Genomic DNA, 15,778 nt, shown 5'->3' with positions numbered 1-15,778 from the left:
CTTTTTCTCTTGAATTTCATTCACTACTCTTTGCAAAGGTATTGCTAATAGTTCTTCAAAGCAGTTATAATAAGGTGCTGTCAAGCCGTCTGGTCCAGGTGCTTTATTCTTCTTTAGTGTTTTTATAGTGTAGTTAATTTCTTGTATTGTTATCACTTGATTGAGAATTCTTCTATAGTTCTATGTAAGTCTTTTAATTGGTACCTCTGATAAATATTTCTCCATTTGACATCTATAAAGTCTTCTTTGTAAGGATTCAAGAAAAAATTCTTTATTTGTTCATGCATTTCTTGTTCTACATAAACCACTTGATTTTCTTTTCAGATATCCTCCTTTTATCTCTTTCTTTTCTCCTTTCCAGGTATCCTTCTTTTTTCTCTTTCTTTTCTTAGACAATTTGCTAGATATCTTCCAGGTTTATTTGAACATTCAAAATGCCTTTCCTTTAAATATTTTAGTTTTTTTCTGCATTTCTTCTAACAAATACAATTGATTTTAATTGTTTTAATTTCTTCAGTTTCTTCTTATCCAGAAGTTTTATGGCCTTGTTCTAACGTCTTCATTTTATCTGTTATTCTCTTTACAGAATGTTGTTTCTCTTTTTTCTTTCTTGCAGTTATTGCCAATAAAGTTCCTCTGATGTAAGCCTTGCTAGTCTCCCATACTGTTGTCACAATGGTTTCAGTTGTATTATTAAAGCTAAAATATTCCATCTAGTCTCTCTTGCATTTTTGTATTACTTCATCTTATAATAATAATGTATCATTTAATCTCCATCTTCTTTCTTTCTTACTTCCAATCTTCCAAATTAACTCTATTGGATTATGATCCACTAAGATTTTTGGAAAAAATCTCCACTTTCCGAACTTTAACTGAAATTTAATGTATGGGAATATCAGTCAATCATTATTTTTCTTAACATTTGCTAAAATATCACATTGACTTCTGCTATCTCAGATATTGCCCCACCCCAGACGGAATGAAGAGGCAGACACAAGTGTTGACAACTAATGGGCCATTTTATTTGGCAACAACATAACATTAAACATAATATGGGAAGGCCTAACTAGCTGTACAAGTCAGGCCCTGCTGTCTCCCCTGGACCTCTGCCCTGATCAGTCTGGGTGAGCCTTGCTGCCTTGGGCATGAAGCCTTCAATATGCATGGCTGAGACAGCTGGCCAGGCAAATGGAACCCCCGCCAAGACTATAGCACCCCAGCCATCAAACATGAGGGCCTTACTTGTACTCATGGATCCCACACAGCAGTCTGCCCTCTCAGCTGGCAGCCATGAAACAATACCAGTGATCCTGACATACCCCAATTCCCCCTCAAATGGGGATGTGCCAAGGATGCTCACTGATCTGCTCATTTCTCCCAAACCCTATCCTTCCAGGGAGAACCCATTTATGGCTCCACCACAAAGCCAATTACCACATCCCACACAAGAAATGCTAGGTAAGCAAAATACTCCATGCTCCATAAGCCAATTGGAGAAAGGAGAAAAAATTCCTACCTGACCCTGGTAACCAGTGACAAGCTAAACCTACACTACTGCGGGGTGGGTGGACCGAGCATGAAGCAAACTGCTGAGGAGGGAGGAGTGGAGCTGCCTTATAAAGTGCCTGGTTCTGTCCCCTCCCCAGATCCCCAGCTGGCTGTGAAGAGTATGTTGCTACTTTTCCTCTGCCGGGGAGGCAAAAGGTGCCCCCCCAGCCCAAAGCAGCTATGCTGCTCACTGGGAGACCGAAAAAGATTTCCTGTGTTGCAAGACTTCACTGGAACTGCAGAACAAGCAACTTGATTGTTAGATGGCATCCTTCATTTACGTTACTTCTTGCATGATATCATAATATACAATGCAAAATTATCTTGCCTCAGGTACTGCAAAGAATATCAGTATTTGAATTTTTTGACATCATCTTTAATCTTCTGTCACTGACAAAGGAATAATCTCCATGTAAATTTGGAATACAGGAAATTGTAAAGGAGACTAGGCTGAAAAGGAGCATATAGCCACCTTCTAGAGATATTTTCTGTACATCCACAGACATCTAGTCTATTAATCTATCTACAGATCTAAAATTGCATCAGATCCTGTGGATCCATTTCACTAGCAGAGGCACTTTTTTCTCTTGCAAAGAACCTACTTTTGATTCTAAGAGGTTCTGACCTGGATAGCTCAGGTGAGCCTGATCTTGTTAGATCTCAGAAACTAAGTAGGGTTGGCCTTGGTTAGTAATTGGATGGGAAACCTCCAACAAAGATCAGGGTTGCAGAGACAGGCAATGGCAAACCATCTCTGTTAGTCACTTGCTATGAAAACTCCACCAGGGCTCACCAGGGCTGTTTTCACACACACCCTGGGAGACTGCTCAAATTCACAGCATGAAGCATCTTCCTAGCACAATCTCCTGGCACGATCCCCTTTAATGGCCCAATGACATCAGAAAAAGGGCCATTAAGCAGGATCGTGCCAGGAAATCACACTAGGGAGATGCATGATCTTCCCAGCGTGTGGCCGTGTGAAAACGGCCCATAAGTCAGCTATGACTTTAGGGCACTCTCCATCACCACCTCAGATGATACACAGCAAAAATGAGGACAGAATGAGAGAAAGAATCCTCACCCACACAGCATCTACCTCAACTTTGCTGCAGTTTTTCCAAAACAGTCATAATAAAGGAAGCTTAGGAGAGAGTGCGGGAAAGCCAGGGGAAAGCTGGAAGGGGCACAAATGCACTACCGTGCTGTGCAGAAGGGGGCGTGACATCACACTAGCATTCAAACTGAACCAAAACATGGGTGCAGAAGACACCTAAGGCCTTATTTTACTGTACTATCAATGGAAGAGTTAATCTGGTTCTGGATTTATACCATGGAACCTTAACTATTAAGGAACAAAGAAGTCTATCGTGAGTGACACAACTGTTTGTTGTAAATTTATGGCACCTCTTGTGTTTGAAGCATGCAGCTGTCCTTCATATACCAACTCACTCGTCACAAATGGAAATGTCAAGCATGAGAACACAGATGCAAAAATATCTGTTGTTCACATAATGATTGCATAGATCAGCTTTGGGGATGAACTTCATTGCTAGCTGTGTTTTTCTCTTCATGTCAGTGGCACAAAGAAACCTGAGTCCTAAGTACATTAAGCAAATAAATAGCATTTTATTTATTTATTTGTGTCATTTTTAGCAAGGCAATAGCCTTCAATGCCTTTTACCATGAATGACAAAATAACATACTTTCAGTCAGGTTTCAAACAGCATTTATAAATGGGGTATTAAAAATTAATACAAAAATTAATAGTAACTGCACTTTCCCTAAAAATGGTAAACACTGTGCAGTGCTAGTTATATATAATTCAGTACATTTCAAAATTATCAATTCAAAGAAAGAGGTTAATTACTAATGTAAATCATTTATAAGTTATTTCAAACATATAATTTATTTTTAGCACGCCCAGGGTGAAATTCAAGGACTGCTTGTGCTGGGACTGTCCAGTTCAGGCCGAATAGATGGCACCAGTTCAATTTAGAAATTATTTCTAGGAAGTATTTGCATGCTATTGGAAACAGCCAAAGTTGCCTGTCAAGTTAGACTGGTTCTTGAAAATGTGGGAATTGTTATCAATAGTTAAACTAACAGCAATTCAACATTCTCTAAGAATATTTTAGATGACAATAATAGAAAACAATTGGCTGCATTAAAAATATTCTTAAGCTGTTAGAACTGAAAGGATAAGAAAGGAATAATTATAACTATTTATATTCTCTTCCTCTATTTGTTTTGTTGAAATAAAATTGAAAGAATTCATTGTCTGAAACTTGATTGCATGGCATCCGAAACTCTGCTCTGAAAGCCCAGACTCTGACAGATGGGATTATTGTTTTTTAACAGCCTCACCTGGCTGAAATTACAAAGCTGTCCTGGCCAGAAAGCCCCAGTGCCCACTTTGTTCTTAAAATGGTGGGCAGGGGTGGGGTGGGGTGCGGAAATGGCCTACTATTCAACATAAGCTTGTTTTATGGCGTTTCCCCAATATTTCTCCTTATTCTTCAAAATAATTTTCACATGTTTGAAGAACAGAGTAAATGTCATGCTTGTCCAATGGTTTGCTGGCCTGTCTTAATGCAGCTTAGAAAAACAGGCTAATATATTTCAGAATTCTTAAGTCGGGACACTGCCGTGGAACATGTCATGAAATGCTTTATTGTAACAAAACCCAATACTTTATTCTTTCAGTCATTAATTTAGTGATTTTTCTCTCTCTAGCAGCACTGAAAGCAAACTTATGTAAGTGCCACTCCCATTACTTAAAATACCTGATGAACTGGAAGTTTTGGATAAGTGAAGGTTATAGTGAATTGAAATATGCAGCTGACCAGAAATGGGGATAATCTTGAGTACTACTGACATAAGGATAAACTGGTCCATGGAGAAAGATGTAGAAGTAATCAGAATTCAGATAATTAGGGTATATTCATTAGTTTGTTGATAAATCCAGCATGTAATGTTCAATGTGACTATTTTTTATATTTACAATGACTATTTTGATCTTTCAAATGATTGCATTCCTTTTTTGAACTCACACATGGGATTGCTTCATCCTAATAACCATTGTCAAAACACAGGAAATCCAAAATGGGCTGTGGACATTCAGATTCTAGAGATCATCAAGAAGATAGTTCGTTCTGGGAGTGAGTGGTAATAAAATCCCATCAAGCTGAATAAAGGGCTTGATGGGTATATGAAGCATCCTTGCAGAAATGTTAAACAAATGCTTCCCTAGACTAAAATGCAAGCATAACTCTCATACTGGGAATACTATGAGGCAAACAAATTATCAGGACTGTAAAGCATAAGAGATGTGTCTTGAACAAGATACAATCAACACAGGGGCAATATACTTGCCAAAAGATGAAACAGATTTATTGATTGTTTTCCTAGTCCCTGTGGAGCAACCAAGCAGCATAAAAAATACCAGAAGACTAAAAAAATGCAAAATAGTTACATTTCTTCTAAAGAGGAGCAATCCTTTGGGTCTATAAGAATGGTTAAGGAATAATTTTTTCCCTAAAAAATCTCTCTTTCAGTATAAATCCTAACCACACACAATTCATGCAGACTGAGAACAGATGCATACAGGATTGTGCATGAGGTAACTCAGGGTCAGAGCATTGCTTGCATACAGAAGGGCTCAAGTTCAATTCCTGACACCTCTAGTTAAAAGGGTGAGTTAGCAAGTGATGTGGCGTCATCCGACTGCCAGTCAAATTAGATGATACTGACCTTGGTAGACCAATGGTCTGACTTACTATAAGGCATTTTCATGTGTTCAGCCCTGGACCATAGCTCTTTATTCAAAACACATGAGCTTCTTCATTCACAATCAGGGGGTCATGATTGTACTAGATATAAGAGCAGAGAGCTGTGCCCAGTAAGGCAGCAATAGCAAAGACATTGCATTACATGGCAGTCCCATCTACCCATCAAACCCCATAAGTATACATGTTGATTCTGGACCTTAAATTAACAAAGAAGTAGGTATCCTTATAAATAATGAGTTTGGCAGTAAAATTCAACATGGTGGGCAAGCTCTTTAAGGAATTATATACTGCTCATGCCATGTAGGCAAACTGAACTGGAGATCATGTCCAAAGGCCATTTCTGATACTATATCTACTAGCAAGAATGTATATTGGCGGTGGAGCAATGCAAGCAACATCAAACTGCAAGGTACCAGAACCTGAATACTTGACAGAGCTCCGTCTCCAATAGCAGGATGTAACAGTATTGGATGCCCAATGAAACTTCGGCCATTTTCACATGCCTGTAACCCTCCAGAAAATTGTGCAAAACTCATGGCATGATGGCATCTTCATAGCGCGATTTCCCATCATGATCCCATTTAATGGTGCAATGATGTCAGAAATTGCACCATTAAATGGGATCATGACGGGAAATCACACAATGAAGATGCTGTCATGCTGTGAGTTTTGCGTGACTTTTCCACGGGTTAGAGGCATGTGAAAAATGGTCATTTTCTGAAACTGGAAGCCAGATCCCTTCTCTCCACCATGTACTTATGGATGACAGACAAAGTTAGATGAGGAAGCAAGATCAATGTTGAATCTGTTGTAATTAAAATTACAAGATTATTGAGTTTAAAGTTCTGATTATGTTAATATAATTTTGTTGAAGTAAGGAGATCAGGATTCAGCCATTTAGTATTCAGAAAATGAATGAAATCTGACAAGAATCCTGAGCTGGTGGTACCAAGACTGATGACAAGGTTTGTAAAATTTGTAGTGCAGTCTTTGGGTTCTGATATTGAAACAGAGAAATGTGTTTAGAAAAGCATAACAGAGTTCCATTGGCTTCTTACCTTCACAAGAAGATCCGTCATTAGTTACAAAAGTTGCATTACCATTACTAGATTTGAATCCAGGTGCACACATACAGAAGTAACTTCCGACTGTATTTGTGCAGTTAGCATTTTCTCCACAAAGTTGTGTGGCATTTGCACATTCATTGTCATCTGTAAAGAAGCAACAACAGGTTATTTGCACTTCCTTTATTTACATGTACAGGTCCTGTAAATAAAGTATTTCCCAAGGTCTTCTATAGTGGCAAAGATACACTCGTATGTCCCTGTCTACTGCTGCTAAAATGATGCATGCATGAAGGCCACTCCATGTAGAATAAATGGATATGATACATTTTTACCCAGAAAATAGGATTCCCTGAATAAACATCCTCTGGTTTTTGAGATCATGACAAATACTCATTCCCTATAATAATAAATATATTTTCATTACAGCTGTTCCACAGTCCGTAATCAGGATTGAAGACTCATAATAGCTAAATACTTCCTTTACTACTACTTTTTTAATAAAGAAGTGATTCTTAAAATTAGCATAAGTCTTCTGGTGGTCAGAATTCATTCTATGAGACATGCTTATAACAATGCAGATTCTATTTGTATTTTAATGTTTACATTATTATATTCTTAATTTGTTTACAATTAATCCATTTATCATCATTTGTTTTTTAAATTATGACTGAAAAATATATGCATGCAAGTTAAATAAATGATTTTTAAAAACCCAGAATGTGATTAAATCAAATTAAGCCATCTCATGTAAGAAATGGATTCAGAATGATGGAATTAACAGTTCTGTTTAGGAATGATTGTGGAATCCTATTCAAGTAGATGGCAGAAAAGATTTAGCATCCTCAGCCCAATGGAAGTGTATTAAGAGAGAAACCCAATCTATGAGAATACCACCAACAGATCACCTATCCAGAGTTCACTTTACCACACCCGCCTGTATTTGTGGGCTATATAATTTGATAGCACAAATGTATTGCATCACAGGGTGAAAACATCTTACTGAAGTCTCGAGTGTGTTTTCTGAAGATCCTTAAACTATGAAAAGATAGATCACAGCCCCTTTTCCACACTGGCAGTGACTTCTGACAGCAAACAAAGGAGAGGTGATTTATACTGCTCACCCAGTACTGCGGATAAAATCCCAGATCCCCCTCCCTTCAAGTACTTAAAAAGGGAGCTCAGAGGTAATAGGAATCAAACATATCATTATGGAGTTTTCTGATGGCCACCAGGCATAAGGGTACTACTGAAGGTGCAAATATTATAAATATACTTATATAAATAATGTTGCTTTGGAATGCTGTTTGTATGTCCTGATTTTTATCTTATTTGTGTGTTATGTCTCCTTCCCTCCTAATATCTGCCAAGGCCTCCTTCCACTTGAACCTCCCATTTCAGTTGTTTGGCCACAGCATAGACCTTTTCCCTTTTGGTGACAGCTCCAGTATTATGGAATGAACTCATGAAGCTGTCTTTATACTGCATCAGTCTACTGGTGCATTGAAGTCATTATTCTATTCAAACTTGACAGCACATCTCTAGGATCTCAGGTAATGGTCTTTCATATCACAAATTATCTGATCCTTTCTACTGGGGATGCTGAAGATTGAACCTGAGATCTCTTGCATGCCAAGCTCTGTTAATAAGTCACAGCCCCTCCCCAATGCCCTACCCCAGAAGGTGCAGAGGGCCTCTATGCTATATGTTCTCATGGTGGTGGAAAGTACCATTCAGCCAATTTATGGCAATCCCATAGTGTCTTCAAGGCAAGAGACTTCAGAGGTAGTTTGCCATTGTGTATCTTTGAGTCGTAATCCTAGACTCCTTTGGTGGTCTCCCATCCAAGTAATAACCAGGGCTGACCCTGCTTAGCTTCCAAGTTATGATGAGATTGGGCGAGGCTGGGCCATTCAGGTCAGGGACTTCCCATAAGAAATGTAAAATCATTCTTTTTAGATGAGCATTTTGCAGTTCAGGGTAAGAAGCATATCTCAAGGGAAAGTTGTATAGCTATATTTTAGTCTGTGCTTTTATTTTAATTATTTATTAAAGAGTCAATCACACAAGAATAGGACTATGTGAAAATTCACATATGTGACACATACCAGAAAGTTTCAGGTGAGTAACTGTGTTGGTCTGTAGTAGAAGAATGAGATTTGTGTCTAGTAACACCTTAAGGTGCTACTGGATCTCAATTTTGCTCACATACCAGAAAGTGAATGAAAGCATATAATTTACAGTAGTAATTTCAAGCTGATATTGGAATGGAACTAACTAGACATAGGCATGAACAGCATTATGAACAGAAAAAACCCACGAACAGCCTAATCTGCTGTTCTCAAACAAGCTGTTCTTGGGGCCCCATCCTAAACTAACAGGTGGTCGTTAAAAGCCTCGTTCATTGCCTTCGGCAGCCATTCGGCAAGCCAGACAGTCTGGCACCTGCTGTAATCAATCCCCTAGGCAACCGGAGGCAAGGAGGGACTGAACTCTGTCTGAACTCCTTCTGGCTTTCCTTCTGGCTTTAACCCTTCAAAGTACTTCCAGCAGAGAGTCCCATTTTTGCCACTGTGAAAAGAAACATACAGCCAACGGGGAGACCCATGGATCATGCCTTTCCCGGGGTGCAATCTCTCTGAAACTTGGGGGGTCTTCAGAGGACAGTGAAGACTATGTCCCCTGAAAATTTGGTGGGTATTGGACATTGGGAAGGTCAGTTTGTGGGGTGTTTAAAGGGTCCTGCCCCTTGCACGTGGCAGGAAAGGGCCCTTTAAACTATCAGCTGGCAGGCGGCAGGGGGGAATCCCCCCTGCCGCCTGCCAGCTGATACTTTAAAGAGATCTTTAAAGGGCCATGTAAGTAGGTTTATGGAGAGAAGGGCTAAGTGGGGGGTTGGGGGGGGGTTCTGGCCCCCATGAACAACCAACAACAAACATGTCCGGGAACAGTTCATGTTCATCCATGTTCGTTGTTCGTTGTTCGTGGATGGCACTGAACGATGAACAGGATGTTCAGGGTTTTTTTTCCGTTCGTGCCCATGTCTACTTGTGATACCTCAGAATGGTAACACTAATCCAGGCTGCTTTGGAATCATGAAAACCCCTCCCTGAAAAATCCATGGGTTTTTTTTCCTCCCACAAGCTCTGGTGCTTACCAGCAATGTACCATGAGTTTGCATTTCACTTTGAATCTGTACTGATTTCATGAAGAATTTTTCCCTTCTAATCAGATCGTTGCAAGGGAGAAGGGAAGTAAATCTCAGCCAATCCCAAGCTCAGAGACCTGCCATTTCTTCCCCATCCCAAAACACACACTTTTTCCCCCTTCTCCCTTCCTTGTGGACAGAAGAGAGACTGTTTTCCTAGTGAAAGTAGAAAAGCCTTGGTTTGTTCAGGGGCTGATAGAATTCTAACACTTTGCCCAGTTTGTATGAACCTTGGAGGTTCTTTAATGGACAGACAGAAGAAGCTCTGCTGAACTTTTGGTGACATTGACTCCAGCCTTCCCCAGAAGGCAGGAAAGTGCCCTTTAAACTATCAGCTGGCAGGTGGCAGGGGGGAATCCCCCCCGCCGCCTACCAGTGGATAGTTTAAAGGGATCTTTAAAGGGCCAGGTAAGTGGGTTTGTGGGGAGGGGGCTAAGTGGGGGGGGGTTGGGGGGTCTCTGGCCCCCACGAACAACTAACAACGGATATGTCCGGGAACAGTTCATGTTCATCCATGTTCATTGTTCGTTGTTCATGGATGGCACCGAACGATGAACAGGGTGTTTGGTTCCCCCCCCCCCGCCCCGTTCATGCCCATGTCTAGACCTAACTTTGGTGCACTTATTTACATAGAGCTACTAGCAGCTTTTTGATATCACATGATTATATTTTCATATCTTTCAACTAGATCCAGATCAAGTTGGTAACCAAGCAATTTTTCCCCCAGCAACACTAATGCCTTGTTCATTCTTGTGCATATGGGATCAGTGATGTGCAACAGATATTGACATGTACTAAGTTTTCCCCATTTACTGTCATGCTAGTGTCATTTTTAATGATCCTGCTCCAACATGGAATTGTCCCTGATATGACGGGAAACAGAAAAGCAGATGCTTACTGGGAGAGGTTTATTAAGCAGTAGTAGATACAATAACTGTTCTATATATGATGAATTGTGGTAGAAAGTGCTGTCAAGTCATAGCTGACTCATGGAGACCCCTGCTAGGGTTTTCAAAGCAAGAAGATAACAGAGGTGGTTTGCCATTACCTGCTTCTGCACAGACACCCTGATCTTCTTTGCTGGTCTCCCATCCAAGTACTTACCAAGGCTGACCCTACTTAGCTTCCAGGATCTAAATAAGGTTGGGCTAGCTTGGGCTATCCAGGTCTGGTATATAAAGAATAACAATTCAGATTTTGTTTTGGAAAATCATAGACTGGAATTACAAAGTGAATAAACAAAAACTCTGAGCATATGACTTTACTGAACATCAAGTAGTCCTGGTTGCTTTCAACTGCTGCTTATTCATTCAGTTCCTCTCCTGTTTTCTGTATAAAAGGCAAACCAAAAAATTCTAGTCTGCATTGGGGGTTTTCTTGTAATTCAGATATAAAAGGTGCAGAGCAGAAAAACATTGCTTTCTTACAACCCTCAAGTGGTGCGGAGAACACTCTCAAGTAGTATAAATTGTCTCATACAGTGGTCGCTATTAAAATCTTTACAGTTTTGCCTAATTAACTTTACCATAGTTGGCAGTATTCCACACAGCTAGTTGCTTGTAAAGGTTTAATGGAGGCCACTATAACAGAAACCCCTCATATTCACAAAGCTTTTTTGACAAGTGCAGCTATTTTCCTCCATTTTCTACAAGGAAACATACTCTTTCTATTGTTACCTTACAAGGCTGTTGTATGTCTAGTCTCTGCTCCAACAAGCCAATTCCTGTGGAATTAAGTTGCATTCACAGGCAGTCTAAAGGAATGGTGAATGTAAATGGAAATGTTCTGAGAGCCAGTTTCTTATTTAACACTGGGAAGGCAATGAAATCACAGCACTTACCCAGCTGCTGCATCGCAGCTTAGCTGGGTGCTGGTATTTGCCCCCACGGCTGGAGGAGAGGGCAGAGCTTTCCCGGGCATCCAGGTCTTTGCTGGGGGCAGAGACAAGGGCCGATTCCAGACGGCCCTCCCCATCCCAAAACGTCATGCAATCGGCCCACCCTCCTCGACCTGTTGCAGTGCAGGATTAGCCAGCTGCTGTTGAGCCAAGTAGGAATTTTTTCCCATTCCTTGATTGGCCATATGGGTTTGGGTTTTTCGCCTACCTTGTACTGTAGCAGGACGAGAGGCATTTTATATGGGTGGTGCTGTGTAGGTGTCCTAGCAGGAGAAAGTCGGGGAGTAGGGAGCGGGCTGGTGAGCACCCCTTTGGCAATTTCCCATAGGTGGGGAAAGGGGTCTGTCAGGAAGGAGGGTATGCTTCATGGCTGCCACCACCTGGCTAGACCGCCTCCAGGGAACCCCGGGTGCAAGTCCTTCCCTCACGCTGTATGGCTGAGGCTTTGGGATCTTGAGGGGGAACCCTTTGCCTGGCCGGCCGGGTCCAGACCATTCTTTGAATGGCTCAAGCCCGGGGCAGCGGGGCTAGCCCAGGCAGGTCAAGGTGGAGGTCCTGGTTGGACCCCGTGGCTTGGTCTGTACTGCCAGTTGGCCTTGCCGCAGTTTATTGTTAATGTTATGTTTAATAAAGTGGCCCTTAGTTCCAAATACTGTGTCTGCCTCTTTCTTCTGACTGTGGGGGGCAATTCACTAGCAGTAGAGCTCCTGATTTATTTCAGTGTCAGCCTTAAGTCCTGAATGTATAGTGCAAAAAAGGAATTTTGTAAGTAGCTCTCCTAACAGTGCTTAACGTTGATTGTTATATTTTAAAATTTATACCTAGACATAATGAGATCAGTGGAAGATTTCAATGGTACCCAAGAACTATGTATGGAAGGAACAAAAGTACAACCATGTTGGTTGTTGTGGGTTTTCCGGGCTGTATTGCCGTGGTCTTCGCATTGTAGTTCCCGACGTTTCGCCAGCAGCTGTGGCTGGCATCTTCAGAGGTGTAGCACCAAAAGACAGAGATCTCTCAGTGTCACAGTGTGGAAAAGATGTTGGCAGGTCATTTATATCTACTCAGGAGGGGTGGGGTTGAGCTGAGTCATCCTGTAAGAGTTTCCCAGGGTGTGGAATGCTAATGGCGGGAAGCTTCACTGTATCCAAGAGAACCTCCTCAGGATACAGTGAAGCCTCCCGCCATTAGCATTCCACACCCGGGAAACTCTTACAGGATGACTCAGCTCAACCCCACCCCTTCTGAGTAGATATAAATGACCTGCCAACATCTTTTCCACACTGTGACACTGAGAGATCTCTGTCTTTTGGTGCTACACCTCTGAAGATGCCAGCCACAGCTGCTGGCGAAATGTCAGGAACTACAATGCCAAGACCACGGCAATACAGCCCGGAAAACCCACAACAACCATCGTTCTCTGGCCGTGAAAGCCTTCGACAATACATACAACCAAGTTGCTTATTATTATTTATCTACATTAAATATTTATATGCTACTTTGACAACAGATGTTCCATATGTCTTATAACAGCAAACAAGTGAAAACAACAATAAAACCTGAAATTTAGTAAAACATCTCAGAACTACAAAAATAGCCAAAGGAAATCTGTCTAGAGAGAGGTACCAAAAGCCAAGGGAAGTTTTCACTACAGAATGAAAGAAAGGAGGAAAAAATTCTAACAGGTATCTACTGCACTGTCTTGGGGCCCCTTAGTTGTAAAGGCAAATAACACTCATTGGTGTCATCTGAAGAAGGCCAGATTTCACCAATAGAACTGTCACTTGAGAAACATTGATATTCCAAGAGACATGTTCTTGGCTCCCAGGCCAAGAACAATTTTATATGTCAAATAAATCAGCAACTTTATTTAGGCCCAGAAGCAAACTAGCAGCCAATGCAACTGGTGAAGTAAAGGAGCATTTCTCTCTGGCATTTAACAGGACATGCGCTGAACCATTTTATACTAGTTGCAGCTTCTCAGTCATCTTCTGTGGTAATAAAAAATAAAGGAGAGCCCAAATGGCCACAGAGTGCCACCACGGAGGGGAAAAGCGTTCCTCCCTCCACCATCAAGCCATTTTCCTGTGTCAAAATAGCACTGGGGTGTGTGTGTTTCCCTGTTTTTACTTTCCCCCGTGCACAAAATACTCCACGTAGAGCAGCAAAAGCAGACAACCCCACCCTCACTATTTTGGAAAATGGCTTGAGTGGGGAGGCAGGAGCTCTTTTTCTGTCTGCGGTGGCATTCTGAGGTGTTTAGGCTCTCCTTTATTTTTTAACAGCTATTCTCCACAGCTGCCGTGTGGCTGCAGAACCTGAGTTGGGTCTGAGGAACCTGAACCCAAGTCTTCAAAAACTTGCACATCTAGTTTGACCCTTACTTGATAGTTTTATAGATGCAGAGTGAGGTTTTATGTTGGATGGGAGGCATTCAAGCAGATAGCGTTTACTGTACCATAAAAGGACTTAATAAATATGTTATCATAAATAAAGGAATGATTTTGAAAGGAAAGGGAGAATAGAAAACAAACTCTTCATAGAGCCTCATCCTTGTACAAGAATCTCCCAAATTCAGACCGTTTTGTTCGGGTTCGCCAAGAGTAACTGCTAGGCCTCCCACCTAACTAGGCTCAAGAAAAACATGGCATTTACTATGTGGGGAGGGTTGGATCTAAATATGACATGATCAATAGAGGGCTTATCTAACATTAATGAGGCATTGAATACTTAGGATGAATTATTCCTCCTGATTTCTTACAAAATTTGCCAAACATATTAATCAACAACAAGAATGTTTTTAAAAACAAATCAAAGCACTCAACCACAATAAAAAAATCAATTGTCAGACCCAAGGGTCTAAATTTGTTTTTCAACTTTTTATTATAATTCACAGTTATATTGAATATTGTTGTTTTGAAGGAAGCGACAACTGCAGGCTTTATAGATTAGAAATTTTACAATACTCATAAACAAGCTTGTTTTTCTCATCTTAGTCAAAAAAGCATACTTTTGAAAGCAACCAGGCATAGATTCCATGGATACCTTTCTACCTAGCATAATTATGCACAACCAAACAACCTCTGGCAAGGGTACACTTTGAGCAGTGCAAAACAACCATCTTAGGAATGCACTGGGAATTTGTTTTAAAAAGATAGAATAAAGGAAGTTTTGGAAAAAAATGAAGAACGATTTAGAAACTTTATCGGCCAATAGATAAATAGATCTTGGCCTGCACAGTAAAGTGATTCTCAAATCTGTTCTGCACACTATTGCCTATATTACTCTGAGCTGAATCTCCACCAGCTTCAATTTGCCCTCTGTTGAAAGGAATAGAAAGTGATTCTAACTAAAAAATAAAATAACATATCCATGCTCAGTGGGACTAAGAAAATTCCTCACTTTTGCCATTACATCTTTTAATAGATCATCATGACTATTTCAGAACTTCAAGTATTATTCAGATTCACTGAATAATACTTTTCCATATAATATTTGAAACTATTAGGTGACATCTGGGGCATTTGATAGCTCTCTTGGGAATAATCTTTTCATCATCTTCAACTGCCACCTGTCAATGGGATCAAAGAAGCTTAATATATAATTCACCCCACACTCGTGAATGGAGGTACCAGACTAGAATCCATGAGTTACACTGGGTTTCATTTATCCATTCAAACAATCTATTCATTTTATTTGTTTAGCTACTCAAACAACTCCCCCTTTACTGGACGTTAAACTACTGAATAGGAGCCTCCCCATTCCTACTTAGCTCAAATTTCAGCACAGCCTGGCTGCAATGTCATGTTTTTTCTTGCCTGCACATATGAAACTGTGTAAAGCAATGCTGAGATCCATCACCTCTTCCCCCAATAATAAGCATTTGAGTTCGAATCATGCTACCCAGCTGTTAAGTCTTCTCAACAACCTCCCCTAGTCTGTTTAGCTAATAAAACAGCAGGACTGAAGCTCCCTCCATCCAATTAGCATTTTCTTGTAACTTGTCTACAGAAATCTGCACTATCCCTGCACATCCCCAGTCAGGACCTAACATATCTCACCAATGAGAGGACATAAGAACATAAGAAGAGCCCTGCTGGATGAGTGGTCCATCTCATCCAGCACACAGTGGACGACCAATTCCTCTGGAGTGCCAACAATAGGGTATAGGTGCCAAGGCCTTCACCTGATGTTGCCACCTGAAACTGGTATTCAGGGGTTTAGAGCCTCTTAATAGGATACTTCCAGCTAACTATGTGAAGCAGGTGAAAAA

The 15,778-nt window shown here is 40.8% G+C and overlaps 1 protein-coding gene across 1 annotated transcript in view; it reads right to left on the bottom strand.

Annotated features, from left to right (window-relative positions):
* The window catches only part of ADGRL4 (adhesion G protein-coupled receptor L4), a 167,494-nt gene that overhangs the window by 71,270 nt on the left and 80,446 nt on the right, over positions 1-15,778 (bottom strand). The window contains exon 3 of the mRNA XM_054981978.1: positions 6,395-6,547. Coding sequence (XP_054837953.1) covers positions 6,395-6,547 — 153 coding nt within the window. The remainder of the gene's footprint in view (positions 1-6,394; positions 6,548-15,778) is intronic.

This window comes from Eublepharis macularius, chromosome 5, assembly GCF_028583425.1.
Source record: "Eublepharis macularius isolate TG4126 chromosome 5, MPM_Emac_v1.0, whole genome shotgun sequence".
Classification (NCBI taxonomy): domain Eukaryota; kingdom Metazoa; phylum Chordata; class Lepidosauria; order Squamata; family Eublepharidae; genus Eublepharis; species Eublepharis macularius.
The sequence above is the reverse complement of the archived record's forward strand: the minus strand, read 5'-3'. Positions and strand labels throughout refer to the sequence as shown.